At 29.3% G+C, this 17434-nt stretch overlaps 3 protein-coding genes across 4 annotated transcripts; 2 read left to right on the top strand and 1 right to left on the bottom strand.

Annotated features, from left to right (window-relative positions):
• LOC114191732 (pyruvate kinase isozyme A, chloroplastic-like) lies at positions 1–4209 on the top strand. The gene is made up of 7 exons (XM_028081094.1): positions 1–743; positions 1230–1317; positions 1405–1595; positions 2209–2327; positions 2872–3115; positions 3293–3527; positions 3636–4209. Exons 1-7 carry the CDS (start codon positions 204–206, stop codon positions 3962–3964), a joined length of 1746 nt encoding a protein of 581 aa, XP_027936895.1. The 5' UTR covers positions 1–203; the 3' UTR covers positions 3965–4209.
• A 1153-nt stretch (positions 4210–5362) lies between these two features.
• Positions 5363–8556, top strand: LOC114191913. 2 transcript variants are annotated; one of them, XM_028081367.1, is made up of 4 exons: positions 5368–5810; positions 6239–6468; positions 7436–7543; positions 8195–8556. In XM_028081367.1, exons 1-4 carry the CDS (start codon positions 5618–5620, stop codon positions 8315–8317), a joined length of 654 nt encoding a protein of 217 aa, XP_027937168.1. In that variant the 5' UTR covers positions 5368–5617; the 3' UTR covers positions 8318–8556. The 2 variants fall into 2 exon arrangements, with proteins under 2 accessions (XP_027937169.1, XP_027937168.1); XM_028081368.1 differs by lacking the exon at positions 7436–7543 and having other exon boundaries at positions 5363–5810.
• A 59-nt stretch (positions 8557–8615) lies between these two features.
• LOC114191914 (amino acid permease 6-like) lies at positions 8616–12841 on the bottom strand. The gene is made up of 7 exons (XM_028081369.1): positions 12707–12841; positions 12384–12617; positions 10335–10428; positions 9969–10183; positions 9737–9878; positions 9425–9662; positions 8616–9279 (listed from the first exon to the last, which is right to left on the bottom strand). The coding sequence occupies exons 1-7, from the start codon at positions 12771–12773 to the stop codon at positions 8863–8865; spliced, it is 1407 nt and encodes a 468-aa protein (XP_027937170.1). The 5' UTR covers positions 12774–12841; the 3' UTR covers positions 8616–8862.
• Between the last annotated feature and the right edge of the window lie 4593 nt (positions 12842–17434).

Below are 17434 nucleotides of genomic sequence, written 5' to 3' on the forward strand. Positions count from 1 at the left end.
GCCAAAGCCAAAGCTAACTTCACCGTCCCCAAACCTACTCCCTTCTTGGCAGCCAAAATCCAAAATCTCAAGGCTGACGGAGTTTACAAAGAAACCCTTCAAACCCACAACTAAAACCTCGTAAAGTTCAAATCTTTGATACCACATTTCCATTTAAATCTATACTTTAACCAGCAACAAGCTTCCGTTAGCTTCTTCTAAAAATGGTTTTGAAGTCAATAGTTGCATCAGCGAGCGATCTAAGTGTAGTGAGTGTTGCTGGGAGCGCTCCGCTTGAATTCAAGAATCGGGGTTTTGGCGGCCGAGTCATCAGCCTCGGATTTCGTTTTAACAGAGGGAGATGGAAGGGGAGTGAAAGGTTTAACTTTAAGGTTCGTGCTGCTGTGGATGTGGGAGTGGAGCGTTCAAAGAGCGAGGCTTTGAAGGGTAATTCTGGACTGGACGTGGTTTCAGAGGGAGAGTTAACGGTAAAGGGGTTTGCGGGGTTGCGGAAGACCAAGCTCGTCTGCACAATTGGTCCTGCTTGCAGCTCTTTGGAGGAACTTGAGAATTTGGCCTCAGGAGGCATGAATGTTGCCAGGCTCAACATGTGTCATGGCACCAGGGAGTGGCACCGTGATGTGATTAGGAAGATCAAGAAGTTAAATGAGGAGAAAGGGTTCTGTGTTTCTGTGATGATTGACACTGAAGGTAGTCAGATTCATTTTGTTGACCATGGAGCCTCATCCTCGGTTAAAGTAGAGGTATGCTATTTTTTCTTTTCTTTAACATTCACTAGTTATATGTTAAAAAAATAGTATATATAAATGGGGGTAACAAGTACCACGAGTTAGCTCTTGGGATCGAGTTAGCCCAAACCCAAATTATAAGATATTATTAGAGCCCATCCTAGGGGCTGTTGTTATCAGACCCCTCGTTGAATTGCTGTCGTATCATTCATAGATGTTCAGCCTTGCAAACTATCTAGTACTCAGTGTGAGAGAGTGTTGGAGATCTCACCTTGACTTGTGACATGGTAAAATAACAGAATATGTAGATGTGGAGCAACTTTCCCTTCCCGAGCTGTCTTTTGAGGTTAAGTTAGATCTAAATCCAAATTTAAAAGATTATGTTTATATTTTTTTTGTGAAAGGTTTTTTTGTGCTAGCTTGTCTTATATGATCACACTTACTAGATTTAGCTAATTTGGAGACATTCACATTTGTCTATTGTTTTTGTTTCCATCTCAGGAAGGTTCAATTTGGCATTTTACTGCTGAGCATTTTGAGGGTTCTCGCCCATTCACAGTACAGACAAACTACACAGGTTTTTCTGAAGGTGATGTCTTGCTTGATGAGTGAAGAACCAACTCTTCCTTCTCTTTGACAATGTATTTAGGTACTGAACTTAGTTAATGTCTATCAGATATTGAAGTGGGTGATGAACTTGTTATTGATGGTGGAATGGCTTGCTTTGAAGTCATTGAAAGGAAAGGAAATGATTTGCATTGTAAGTGCATCGATGCTGGTCTTTTCCTTCCTGGAGCCAAATTTAGTTTCTGGAGAGATGGAAAGCTTGTGAGGAGGAATTACAAGCTCCCCACTCTATCAACAAAGGTATGCGTATTCCGGTTTTTCCTTCCCCTGCTCATTTAACGAAGATCATGAAGGATAAATTTAGCACTGCAATTATTTCTTTACATGTATGGCATTGATTTTCTGAAAGCATTCGTTGGCTAACAATGTCAACAATTGTCAAAATTCATGTTTAATATTTTGTTGTAAATATGGTGAAATGATCTATTACCTCAAGAATCAGTGCTTACATTTTTCAATATATGGATACATTGCACACTATATTGATCCTTCCAAAGTCCCAAGTTTTGCTCCTCAAAACCCATTCAGAAGATCTGGAAATTGATGTTTCTTCAACAACCATATATGCTATAATTTTATTAAATTCTCAGACAATACAATAAACCTTTCTGTTTTACAATGTCAGTATAACTATTTAAAGAAGTTTCAGTGACAGCATATAGAGAAACTACCTTTTTCTGAACTGAACAAATCGTATTCATACTTTACTAGAAACTAATAATGACTTTGTCTTTAAGAACCTCTTTTATTTTATTGTTTTGGTATTTTTCTTTGAATAATTTTAATTATGAATTGAAAATCTTTCCCTTTTATGTTTTTTTCTCTCCTAAGTTTGAGTTGTTTACATCCACAGGATTGGGCTGACATTGACTTCGGTATAGCTGAGGGTGTTGACTTTTTTGCCTTATCCTTTGTCAATCACGCTGATTCTGTTAAGGATCTAAAGAACTATCTCTCCACGAAGTCAACCAAGTAAGTAAGCACAAGTTCAAAAAGGAATAGTTATATGGTTTTAGCAATATAGGGTAACCGTTAATTCCTCTAAAAGGATGTTGATATTATTTTGTAATATAAATGACGTGCCAGTGGCTAGGAATATACGAAGTATCACAAGCATTCTACTGCAGTGTCACTATGTCTATTTTATTTTCCCCGTTTTCCCTTTGACGTCCTATAAGAACACTCGTGTCTGGCACTTGCACTGCATTATGATGGAGATAGCCATGCAACCCCCGATCATTTTCACCTAATGGTGTCATATTTTTGTCTTCAAGAGGGTGTATTCAGTTCTATTTCCTAGGTTAAATTGCAGCTATTGTGGTTGAAAAATGCATAGTCTGAGCTATTAAATTTAGTGTTCAGCTTCCTCTGCCATTGCTGTCTGTCTGATAATACTGTTGGTAACAGCATAGTTATTCGATAATTAACCAAATCCGCCTGTTTAAGCTACAACATTATTTTCTTCCATGGATTTATTTCAAAGTTATTTTAGCTAAGTTATTTATAACTGTTTCAGATCCATTAAAGTTTTGTCGAAGATAGAAAGCTTAGAATCTCTTCATAAACTTGAGGAAATAGTGCGAGCTTCTGATGGAATCATGGTGGCTCGGGGTGATCTTGGGGTCGAAATACCACTTGAACAGATTCCTACAGTCCAAGAGGATATAATTTACGTATGCAGACAACTAAACAAGCCAGTGATTGTAGCTTCTCAGCTTCTTGAGTCAATGGTCGAGTATCCAACCCCAACTCGTGCTGAGGTAAAATCAATTTTTTTCCAGGATGATTATTATGGACTTGGTTGAATGGACAAGATCTTAGGTTTAGAAGACATGCAACTAGGAAACTAGGAAAGAATTCCATTCTATGATGATATGTTTCCAGTTCGCTATTGGATTTCTGTTCTTACCTCACAAATATTTGCTTTTATTTAATAGGTAGCAGATGTTTCTGAAGCAGTTCGACAGTATGCTGATGCTTTGATGTTGTCTGGTGAATCAGCTATTGGGTCATATGGGCGTAAAGCTTTGGCAGTCTTGGATATGACTAGCAGTAGAATGGAATCATGGAATCGGGAAGAGAACAGACAGAATCTTCTCAATCACCACCAACTTGGAGCAGAATTGCCAGAATGCATCACTGAGCAAATATGCAATTGTGCTGTTGAAATGGGTACTTCATATTATTCTTGCCTCTTGATTCTATTATGAATTCTGCGCAGTAATGGTTAGAGTGTAATAATCATAATAAAAAATAAAAAATTACCCATTTGTTCTGCAGCCAACAACCTTGGTGTGGATGCCATCTTTGTGTACACAAAGCATGGACACATGGCATCACTTCTATCACGCAACCGCCCAAATCCTCCCATCTTTGCCTTCACCGACGATAAAAGTACCCGCATGGCTCTGAATCTGCAATGGGGGGTTGTGCCCCTTCTGCTTGATTTATCAGATGATGCCGAATCTAACATCTCAAAGTCAGTCCAACTTATGGAATCCAAAGGATTGATCAGACAAGGAGATGTTGTTCTAGTGGTATCGGATATTGCTCACACACGTTCCTCTCCTATGGCTCTCCAATCAATTCAGGTGAAGACTATTCCCTAAAACGCAAGGTTGCAAAATATTGAGGGACACGTCTCCCATTTATTTTCTAGGCTTCGATAGTATTGTATTATTGGTTTGTTGTCCTTATGTATAACAACAAAGTTCATATATTCTCATGTGTAGAACTCTCTAGCTTGTTGTGAAACCTGTTTCAAAATATTCCTGTGAATTACACTTGGTGAATTGCCCGTTATAATTAACTAAGAAAATTGTACTAATATATCGCAATTATATTTGATTGATCAGCTTTGTTTACATTGGCAAGCTTCTTTGCTTACACGCGAATCCAATACTTAGTTTCGTCTTTCCATGATATTCTTACGAAAGGGATCTCCCCAATTGTCTCTCCCTTGTTATTAGAGTTGAAAAAAGTAGTAGTAGGTAGGTAAATGGTAGTTACACAGTTAGGTAGTGGATAATTTAAAACATAAGAGTATCGAAGTGAAGTTCAAAAAGTGGCATTCCCTCTATTATGGTTATAAGTAGTTTATTGAGAACCTAAATTAGAATTTAATTTCTATTCGAATATCTTAATCAATTAAAATTTATTCTTATATAATTTTTAAGGTATTCATTATTTACTATAAAGTTTAGTAAAGTTTTCCTATATCGAAATGTCTCATCCATTCCAAAACTTCTATGCTACCAAAATAAAATGAAAAAATGAGCAAAATGTTATATATAGGCACGATTTGAGATTAAATGAAAGAAAAAAAAAACCCCTATACTGTTGGTATGTACACTACTTATTTTCAGAATTAACCGAGGTTATAATAACATTAAAGTTTGTTTTTTAGAAAAAAATATACCTTTTAATTTGATGTACTGTATTAAATTCAAAATAATTTTCATTGAAATTAAATATAAATGATATTCTTCGAAAAAAAAATGAACTTTACTCTTATGTTTTAATGTTTTAATATATTAGAATAAGTAATTCAGAGAGTGATTCTTAATTAAAGGGTCTGTCAAGTATTATCCTAAATTGATAAACCAAAGTCATTCCATCATTTCAAATCATTATTTTATCTTTATTTGTATACTTTATTTTTTTATCTCTTTGAATTTAAATTTATTTTAAAATTGATTTTTATATTTAAAAGAATTCATTCGTAACGAAGATTTGTATTGGATTAAAGTATATTAATAGTAGTAGGTATACATGTGTATCTGAATTCTTGTTTTGTATATTATTTTACTATTGTTGATAAAGTTGATAAATACGTTTCTAAATTTACCGAAAAAAGACAAACTACGTTAACAACTGGATTCACAAGCCAACCAAAAAAGTTTGCCATATTTTCGTGGAAGGAACAAATTGATTGGAGTTGATGAGAATAAAAAATAAAATAAATAGTGAAGGAAATGTATTCGCGAAATAAAAATCATGATTATTTTGTCCATGTTGTCAGCAGCCTCTGACCGCAAATCTACGACTGGTTACCTCTTTCTAACCACAAACGCAGACCCACCCCTCCGCTCACATTAGCCATCCTCAGTTCTATCACTCTAAACTGCGCTTGCCGGTGCAAGCTCCACTCTACTTCTTACTTCCTCTAGAAGAAGCCTTTTCACGTCTCTCTGCCAACAAACAAAACAAACCCCTTTCGTTCATTTGGGTTTGTCTGTCTCTTCAAATTTGGTGCCGTAGTTATGGCTTCTCTGAGACCTACCCTCTCTCAACTTTCCCTTTCCCAATATAATTTTCCCAGAAATTCTACGTGGAACAATCACCTACCATGCTATTTCCACAAAAGGATCGCAAAGCTGCATACTTTCACCTCTTCTAAGTCTTCCGCTTTCAGGGTCTGCTGTAGTTCTCAAGAGTCCAACAGCCAAAACAATGGCAAGTTTGATTTTTTTTTTTTTTCATGTCTCATTTATTGATTGTTCTTCGAAATTGTTGTAATTCTAGTTTTAGTAAGAAAGAAGAGTTGCTGTTAATTTGAAATAATACAGAAGTTTATTAAAGTTTCTTAGCTCTGTTTGTTTGATGACTTGTATTTGTGATTTCCACTCTCTTTTTCTCGGCGGATTACTAAAATAAAATTTAGATCTTTTTTCCCTTTTATGCCTGTCTTCATCTGATGTAGGATGAATTCTTGTGCTTTCAGCATGTTTGTGTGGCCTTTTATCTGTTGGTTAGCAAGAAAAACAGTATGTTATTATGTTTTGGCCAGAAAAGTAGGTTTTGTAATGAAGGGGTTCGGATTATAATCAAAGTGACTAACTTTACCTTTTTGTGTCATCATACTGCTTCTGTTGTGTTTTCAGGTGAAGAGCCTCCGGAGTCATTATTTATGAAGGAATTGAAGAGGAGAGGTATGACCCCTACATCATTGCTTGATGATTACAAACAAAGCAACTATGAGCTTGATGAAGAGGTGTTCGTGAATGAGGAAGATAGAGGTTTCCCCAAAAGAAAATCTGTCTCAACCAACGTTGAGAGGAGTCTAGAAAATCAGAGAGAACGATCTATGGCCCTGAACAGTGAAGGTCTTGAGGTTGATTCATTGTCAACTTTCCTTTTCCTTAAACAATTTATAAACAATCAGCTATGTTGTTTGAATGGTTTTGTTGTCAGTAGTTTGTCTTTGTTATCTGGTGTTGAACAAAAAATACTAATTAACATTTTTATATTAATGAGAAGCAAGAAAGTGGAAATGGGGAGGGAGGACAAAGAAAAGACAGGAAGGATGAACATTTCAACAAGTACTGAAATTCAGCTACGAATTGATGAATGTCAACTTACAAGACTGGTTTCAACCTTATTCCCAAAACATTCTATACTTTTTAATCTTCTATGGATGAAAAATTATATAAATAGTAGGTCCAATAATGAGTGACATCAGTAGCCCTTTTTTGCTAGCAGCTGTTGCTGCTATAAACTTTTGGCTTTGTTACTTCAATCAACAAACATGATCTGTCTGTTAAATTTTGAACATATTGCCTTTTGAGACATCACATGTTTGGAACTTAAAGTTCAAATGGCTTCTGCAGAGTGCATAGAATTAGTGGGAATTTTAAATAATTTTCAAAATAAGATTGAATCTTATCGATTTTGCAATAAATAACTCTCTTAATTTCAGAGATGTAAGATTTCATAGCTAAATTCTAACATTATTTCGTATGTTGTCATAAATAGCTTATAAGTATGTGCTTTAGCTTCTCTGTAGTAAATTAATTATTTTAAGACTTAAGAAAATAATAAGCTATTAAATTTTAGTTTTTCATTTCTGAATCTTCATGTAGAAATACAGCTTCCATACTTCTTACTATGAATTTCAATGATTGCATAGGACTGATGGAATGTTTGCCAGAGCTTATGTTATGATTCAGAATATTATACGTTTTTGTAATAAGATATGTATTAGATACAACTATTCTAAACATACAAATATGAACTTTCATGCTTAGATCTAATTGAATTTCATTTTTGAGGTGAAATCACTTGTGTAATTAATTATCCAGGGCTTAATACCTCGGGCTAAACTTCTCTTGACAATTGGAGGAACATTCTTCTTGGGATTTGGACCGTTGATCCTCATAATTGTTGCTACTTTTTCTGCTCTTTACTTCGTAAGTACTTGGCCTGACAACTGATGTGATGAGTGCATATTTTTTATATATCACTTCATCATATTGTATGTATATCAGTATCATGGCCATCTTATCTGTACAATGACAACATGATTTTTCTTTCATTTATTATCTTGTTTGTAATTGAAGCAAATAACGATTCACGGACAAAAGAACATAGCCTAGTATATTGACAAACTATGTCAATTTAGCAGCTATAACTGTAAGCTATGTACTTCTTCAATGTAAATAGTTATAATTCATAGTAGAAACAGCCATGATGTAACTATCATATCTATGAATTTTGTCTGGTTAACTGACAAGACCCCCAACCTGTGAGTACAACTGTTTTTGTACATTTAATTATTGGGAGCGGCCACTTCATTTCATAATCTGAAGCTTGTGATGTTCGACACATTTTATCTTTCTAATCTATCCTGTGGTTTTATATTTGATATGAGGCAACAAAGCTCAATACAACATGATTTCTTAGCTTTGAAATGATTTTTCCTGTCGAGAAATGAAACTTAATGGAAATATGTGTTCTTTTTGGCATGTTCTTCTTACACTTCAGGCATCACTTTGTTGTGGATAAATAGGAGTGATGTTTTTGAGATGGCTTTGAAACTGATCCTTAGTTTACTGTTGCAGTATTTTGGACCAACATTTGTCCATGATGCAAGCAAGATGGCCACATCACCTCCACAATATGTGGACCCTTACGCACTCCTAGAAGATGAAAGGATATCACAGATAGCACCTCGTCTAAACTAAAGGCAAAGACTACACATACTTAGCTCTTAGGAATCTAGTTGCATATATCAAATTTCTGTTTACTTAAGCCTCTGTTGATTTAGTTCCATTGTAAAATATCATCCAGGATCAACTTCCTGTTATCTATTTTCCTTTCATCATTGACTCAATTCTTTACATCTGCCTTTTCCACTTTGCATAGATCCTATGTATAATCCAAAACTAAATAAAATCTCCATCAGAAGAAACATTGCTTATAATTCTTTATTTTTCTATTAATAAGTAAAATTCCTCACCTCTAGACGATATTATGATGAAATGAAAGCCCACAAAACATGCACTTTCTTGAACATGAATAAGAGAAAGAAGGAATCATCGAATGCTAAAATGTTGGTTTGATAAAGTATGGGAAATCATGTAGCAGTTGTTACGTAAGCATTTATGTAAATACAATAGTGTATGTATTATTCGAACAAAGAAAATGATCCAAAACAAACTGATAAATAATGACCAAAGACATTGCTACAAACAATGGTTGATCCCAAGGGATAAACCACGCGTAGGATTTATTCGAAGGGCTTATAGGTTTTAAGGTCTGAAACGATTCCTTCGATTGAGCCAACTGCTGCAACAAGACTGACAATCAAGCAGAAGCCGTTTAGCATTTTGACCCCAATCCAGACTGTAGAGAACTTGGGCACTTTAGCCTGAACCAGGTACATGTGTGTTGGAAAGTAGACAGCCAATGGCCAGAAGGAAATAGATCCAAGCAACCCCACAATGCTATTGAAGAATGGCAGTATCATAGCAATCACTGCTGTCAATATCACATACACTGTCCTCCATATCAACCTGAATGCATTCACTTTGTATGTTCCAACCGATGGAATCTTCACACCGTATTCTTTTGCCATGATTCTGCTTTCAGGCCAACGCCCTGCACACCAACTTTCCACAAGTAGAAAAACAGGTTGGGCAAATACCTGTTTGTGCACACAAAGTGAAAATTCATAATTTAACAATCAAGGTTATAGAAAGTGATTTCATAGAAATTAAACTAAAATTTACTTCAGGTGATTTGATTAATACATTGCTGAACACATGTTAACTTGGTGATGAAAGAATTACCTGGTAGGCGCCCACTAAATGAACAACTATGAAGACATTACCGAGGTCAACGAGCCAATATGGTTCATAAAAACCAAATCCTGTTAAGAAGTTTCCAGGTGCCTTGTTGCCGAATGCTTGATAGCCTAGAAGACCACATAACATGTAAAAAAATGTGGTGATGGAGATTCCAGTCACTGTTGCCTTCTTCATGGCTCCATTTTCTGGTGGACTTGATTTTAATGTGTCCTGTTGAAGTCAAGTTTTATATGGAAAGAACCGTGTAAATAAACTGAAATAAAGCACCAATTTTGGCTAAGGTGGTAGCTTGCCTGTATCTCAACCATTACTTGACTGAAGCAATATGCAAAAGCAATGTTTCCAATTGCTTGGAAAGTACTCCATATCTTCTTCATGTCTGTCACGTCTTTTCCAACCTCCACCCCTGTAAGACTTGTCTTCACATGGCTTCCACCTTTGGAACATTCCGACGTGTATTAGTTTCAGGTTATTCATTCATGGTTATGCAGATAGTAAAATGTGTTGATTAAATGCAACGGAGAACCTGCAATTTTTGCTATGGAGAGAGCAATGCCTATGGAAGAATAACCAAAAGACATAACGGCAGCAATGAAGGAGAGGCCTGAAAGATTCTGGAAATCAGGGATTTGGCTTATGAAAATCTCTGCCACTCCAAAGATGGACATATATGCGTAATTTGATATGTGGCACTCAGCTTTGTGCCCATACTTGTGAAAGCAATTCGATCTTCCGATGGCCCTGCTCCGCAATTATGTGAATCAAGTTGAATTTGACACATTTAAGAAAAAAAAAAATTCTATTGCAACATGTCTCAAGTCAGTGATAAATCAAATTAACTCTTGAATTTCAACTTGTTTTGGAAAATCTAATATGAAATAGTGTCACTTACACCATGCTAATGGATGCAGTGATGGTGTATCCAATGCATGATCCAATAAGATTTGCTAACTGAGCTAGTCCACATAAACGGTATTGCCTTCCTCCTGGACCAAAACAAGAACAACATTATTTAATCAAAAGAACACTATTTTTAACTTTCAAAATCATTTTTAATGCTCAATACTTCACACAATATTGTGCTAAATTACTCTGTCAATGAATACAAGTAATTGCGCTGTTATTCTGTCATCCAATATTGATATTGTTTGAATTCATATAGATAAATACTTACCTAAATATTTTAAAATATCAAAATACTTTCCTTGATACAGATAACAAGCTTATTACAAAAATTAATTAATTTGTTTTTTTTTATAAATACCTATGAATAAATCTATCCATGCAATGGTTTTACTGTATTTTATACATCATTTTAATAATTATTTATCGGTATTTTAAATTTAAAAATGTTAACATATTAATATTTTACATTATAAATAAGATTATTTTATTAGTGTCAACATATCATCGACCAATTTATAATTCAGAGTAGTTTTTACCTATTTTCGTCGTAATAATTTATATTATTATTATTATTATTATTAGTGTATAACAAGTATTATCAGGTTTGTGTTACATATTTTGTAAATATATATAATATTATATTAGTAAATAATGTTATTGTAATGTTATTAAGTTAATATATAAAATAAATTTATATTTATTGAAAATAAGTGAGATGAAAGGAGAAAATAATAAGAAATAACTATTAATGGATAAAAAAAAGAAAAAAAGAAAAACAGTTTTATAGAAGACATATAAAAATAACTTTTAATTTTAAAAAAATAAATAAATAATTACATTATATAGGATAAGATTGTAATTAAGAGATGTGAAAATAAAAAAGGGAATCTTCTTTATATGTAGGTATAGATATTCATATTTTATTTTGAATTTTTTCATCTGAGCAACATTTTTCTAGATTAAAATATTTTTTTACCGGTTTTATCTTTTGAATAATTAATATTTTTAAATTTAATCATTTTTTATTTAATTAGTTTTTAAATTTAACAATTTTTTAAAATAAAAAATAAATGTCTGTAACAGCAAAAAATATCTATAAAATAAATAAAATTTATTTACGGTTATAATTTTATTGTTTTTTATTATCATAAAAATAATTACTACACTCCAATTATATATAATAAAATACTTCATTTAGAACGCATATTCTTTTATTACTCTTTTATGTTTGATTATATTTTTAAATTATAATATTTTAAATCTAATTGAACCTCATAATTATCTAGTATACTTAACCGTAAGGAAAAAATAATGATGAATATAAACTATAAGTATACTGACTAAAAAATAACTGGAGATATCTCTACTATTCAACAATATAGTTAAAAATTTTCTTCACTTAGATATATAATTTATATTACTCATTTAATACAGTTTTCATTCAAATTATAAAATATATAGTCAAACATACAGGTAATAATATATATATATATATATAAAGTAATTAAAATTAATGTAAATATTAATTTGTTATTATCCGATAACATAAAAAGTAAGAACATACACACAGTAGCATGTCTGTCTGTCGGCAAAATATAAAGTCTGTATGCATGAAATTTAATTGAATTAAATTTTATCTTAGGAACAGTTTGAAATCATAATCTCTTTTCTAGAACAAGCCATTTCACTTCAAAAACATTTATTTTTATCAGAGTCGTGTAGAGGAACAATACTTAACGTTTAAAAATAATAATGAATTCATTAATAACCTCTGTCTGTTGTCTTTTATTCTAAAAATGTCAACCATAACATCATTAAAATAATATCTACTTACACATTTTACAGCTCAGCCACTATAATTTCCTAAATTTTATGGTCTAATATTTCATTCAGTGTTATTTTTTTAAAGTGAAACTGTTCTTTTACGGTTAGAAATAATGAAAACGCGTGAAGTAAAAAATAATAATAATAAATAAATAAATAAATAATTGAATTTGGTCTCCAAAAATCAGAAGAAAAAAAGTTGAAAAATTACCTAGAATAGTTTTGACCATGTCCATGTAGGTGACGTTTCTGGTTCCATGAACAGAGTCAGGGTACCTGTAACAATTGCAGAGCAGAAAAGAAGTGTAGAGAGTGATGAAAGAGAACAGCATCAGAATCACAGGCCCAGCAATCCAGCCCAATTGAGCAACGGCCCACGCTAGCGACAGCACCCCAGACCCAATAACAGCCGTCACGATGTGTGCAGATGCAGTCATCCATGTTCCTTCACGCCCAACACAATTATTACAAAAATAAGATGACATGAATAATTGATGAAATAAAAATAAATAATTTTGAGATAGATAGCATTACCTGTTCGTTTTATGCGTCCATCGTCGTCATGTTTGAAGTTGTGTACGTAATTTTCTTGTGACTCCATTTCCTTTCTTTCTCTCTGGCCACCGTATTAGTGAGTGAGATTATCTTCTTTTTCTTATAAGAATAAGAAGGAAGAATGGATAAGGAAACACTATAAGCAGAATTCTGACTTAAATTACCACTGCTCAAATATGGACCTGATCAAATGTCTCTATGCATTTTATATTATGTCTTTTTATAAATATACGTGTTATTTTTTGTTTTATGTGAACTTATTTATTATATATAAAAATAAAATAATCAAATAGATAATTGATTATTTATAATATTAAAATAATTATAAGCAGTTAAACATTTTTTAAAGAAAAATAATTTTTTAATTATTAAATTTTGACAACTTTTTTTTATAATTTATCGTTTTCTAAATAATTTTTTATTTTTTTATTTTTAATATTTTAAAACTATTTAAAATATATAATCTCTAAAAAAAATTTGTTTAAATATCATTGTGCTTATTTAAATCATACCTAAAATGTGAGTGTTTATTTGTTTTAATTTAGTTTCTTTTCAACCAATTAGCTTTTTATCTCTCTTTTCTTTTGATTTCACTATATTTTAATAATTTTTGTTTCTGTCTTAATTATTTTGTAAAATTTATATCCTTGTAAATTCTATATTATGATTTTTAAATATTATAGAAAACAATTTGTTTATGATTTTGAAATATTGAAAAACAAATAAAAATTAATTTGTGTACACATAGTATTATTTCAAATTATACTTTTAAAATAATAATATCAACAACAGTTAACTAGGTCAAAATTGATGTCGATGAAGAATTAACTTAATTACATTAATAATATTTATTATATAACTTATAGATAAATATAAAATATTTATTAAGTACTTAAATTATCCATAACCATCTTATTTCTTATATAAAAAAACATTTCACGTTAATGAATAATTAAGTAGTTCTTAACAGTTAATTAGACAACACTATTTTATTTTTTTCTTTTTGCTTCTTTTAACAGTTAATTAGACAACACTATTTTATTTTTATCTTTTTGCTTCTTTTAACGGTTTAGTCTTTTGAAAAAAAAATATTTACATTTACTTATCATTTTCTAAATTTAAGACGATACTTCTTAGTCAGTTGTATTCTTACTTTTCATTTAATATTTAATTATTCAACATAACATAAAAATTAAGAAAGTTAAAATATAAAAAAATAAAAAACATAACTATTTTGTTAAAATTAAAAAATATATATTACGTTGGTTTTCAAAAAGAAAAAACTTAATGAATTTTTAATCAAATAATAATAATAATAATATATTCATGTGTGCAAGCAATTTTAGAGATTAAAAAAAGTAAAAAATTATTGATATATAAAATAATCGTAATAAAAATAAAATATTACAATTAGTTTGTGAATTACAAATTTTCTAAAATTATTATTTCCATTTATTTATCATGATTTAAATTTAAGACAATACTTCTTAGCCAGTTGTATTCTTACTTTTCATTTAATATTTAATTATTCTACATTGTAACGTAAAAATGAAAAAAAAAAGGTAAATAATTAAAATACATCGTAACTAATTTGTCAAAATTAATATATATATATATATATATATATATATATTAATTACGTTGGTTTTCAAAACTTAATGAATTTTTAATCAAATAATAATAATAATAATAATAATAATAACATATTCATGTGTTCAACTAATTTTATAAATAAAAAATAAGTAGTCATTGTATTGACTAATAATATATAAAATAGTAACTAGTAAAACAAAATTATAATTATTTTATGAATTATAATTAGGGTTTAAATTAACTTCTAGCATCCTGTATCAATAAATTAATTTTTAAATTAATTTTTAATTAAAATTAAAAACTAATTTAAAATCAATAAAAGTAGGAAATTAAAATATTAATAACTAATCAATTCAATTTAAATTATGATTAACTTACTGATTATAATTTTTTATTCATAGTATAAATTATTTAATTATTTTCTTGCAAATATCAAATATAAAAAACAATATTTACTATAAAAAAATTATAAACTAGCAGTCAAATTTAACAAAAAATAATAATTAATGATTACATTGACTAGATTATACATTATTTTATACACTAAAATTTGTTATTATCTAAAAAATTATTTATAATTAATAAAAAATTATAATTATTATAAGAATTAGAATTTAAATTAATCTTTATTATTAACTACCAAAAATTTTATTATTTATTGTTGTTATTAGTCTTTAACATTAATTATTCAAATTTATAGATACGCGTCAAACACAACAAACATATAAAAATATCATACTTATATGCAATGCAGTTCTTCAAATTCACATATTTTACCAAGTATTAATCCTATCATCATATAACATTAATAGTGTATACTTACATAATTATAATTACCAATATCAGCATGGGTACAATTTTTAAGTTCCCATTTCTCTATAAAACATTATTAATACTAAAAACAATTATATATAAATAAATTTGTCTTTATAATATTTATTGTCACTTTTGTATATATTATCATGATTATAGTTAGTTATCAACAACACTTACATATAATCCTCGTATAAATTAATAAAAGTCACGAATAAGGAATAAGGGTGAACTAATTCAAATTAAAACAATGTCACATAATGCATATAACACATGTACACAATTTGCAAAAATATTATAAATATATACAAACTTAATTATGGTTTGAGTAAGGGATAAATTTAAAAATTTTTAATTTAGTCTTTATTAATATGTTGAGGTATATCGTCCTCAAAACTTTATAATTTTTTTTAATTAATTCTTTATAATTATACTGTATTGTTAGTTGTATAATGTGACATCTTACTTACATTCTCATTTTACTTAAATATTGTTATTATATTATTCTATTACAAAATACTTAAATTTCTCCATCAAAGATTTACTTTATTTAAAAAAAATTATTCTTAAAAGAAATTAAAATTATCAAATTAAAAAATATAAAATTAAAAGATAAAAATTATATAGTATTACAAAATATGAAGTTATAAAATTATATTGTAATTAAATCAAAAAATTATTAAATACAAAATAAAAAAATAGAATTTTATAATTTTAATTTCATAAATTTTTAATTATCTATTTTTATGATTCATATTTTTATATTTTATAATTTCGTAATTTTATAATCTCACAATTTCTAAATTTTATAATTTTTAATCTTAAAATTTCATAATTTTATTATTTTTTAAATTTACAATTTCATAACTTCATAATTATAAAATTATATTTTTATATTTTACATATTTTATATTTTTATATTTAATATATTAATAATTTTATTATTATCTAATTTTGTATTTTATAATTATAATTTTATGTTTTTTGTCTTTTAATTTCATCATTTTAATTTGCTTTAATAATATATTTTATTAAATTCAGTAAATCTTCTAAGAATTTATGTACGAAATATTACGTGATTACATTTAAACATGACAATGATGTCCTCGTCATATTTAACGGTAAAATCTAACTACAGATATTCAATTAAAATATTTTAAAATTTTAAAGACTCAACAAACTTCAAAGATTTAATAAGGACTCAATTAAAATTTTAAAATTTATCATAAAGTAAAGATATAATTAAGCGATATATATAATAATGATCTCATTTAATTCTTATCATTATATATATTAATATGCATGTCATATTTCCATTGCATATGTCATCTTACATATATAATTACTCAATTAAATCTTGTCCTAATCAATATTTAATCTAATACATCCCAACAAACAACAATAATCAACCTTGAATGAGTTTATGTCGCCTAAGAGAGCATCACCATGTTCCCTTCCAGACATTCAAATTCAAAGCGATTATTCTCAACCAGTACAAGAATTTTCATTATTTTACAATACCAAAACAAGTTCCAAAGGTTCCTTTACACAAAAAAATAATACCATTACCATGCTTGAAAATAATACCCCACGTATAATTAGCATATTTTTCCAAAATTCATACAAGAAGTTATTATGTATATTTTCACCTTTACATACATAAATTAAAATATTACAGACTTTACACATATTTAACAATCTTAAACCATTGCTTACGTATAAAATATTAACCCTCTTTACTTGAAATTGAGACAACCCTATTATTAGAATTGTTTTTTTATTTGACGCTTCTAGAATCTCAAATCAGGCCAAACAAAAGATTAAACATTGTAATGACAACATTTCCTCTTATCAAACCATTCAAAATAGAAAAAGAAAAAAATTAATCTTAATACGGATCACTCTACCTAATTAAAATTTGGCTTTGATTGTATTAAGACAATTTAAAAATATATATATAATATGATAATATAAAAATAAATAAAAAAATTATCTAAACATAAAGAAAAGCCAAATAACATAAATTTAGTGAGAAAACATTCTAAATACTATAGAAAGATAAAACTCTCATTACAGAAGAAAATAAAATGATATTTAGTAAGATTATTTTGCGGAGATGTTAAAATCCGGTTTGTCTGTTTCCGAGTATTGAAATCTGATAACTACATTTTTTGTTTTTCGAATGCAATGGAAGAGCAGATAAAACCATGACCATATAATTAAAACAACAATATATGAACATAACACAACAAAACAGCATGATAATAAAAAATAAAAAGTACAACAAAGCATAACTTGTTA

Source organism: Vigna unguiculata, chromosome 7, assembly GCF_004118075.2.
Source record: "Vigna unguiculata cultivar IT97K-499-35 chromosome 7, ASM411807v1, whole genome shotgun sequence".
Lineage (NCBI taxonomy): Eukaryota > Viridiplantae > Streptophyta > Magnoliopsida > Fabales > Fabaceae > Vigna > Vigna unguiculata.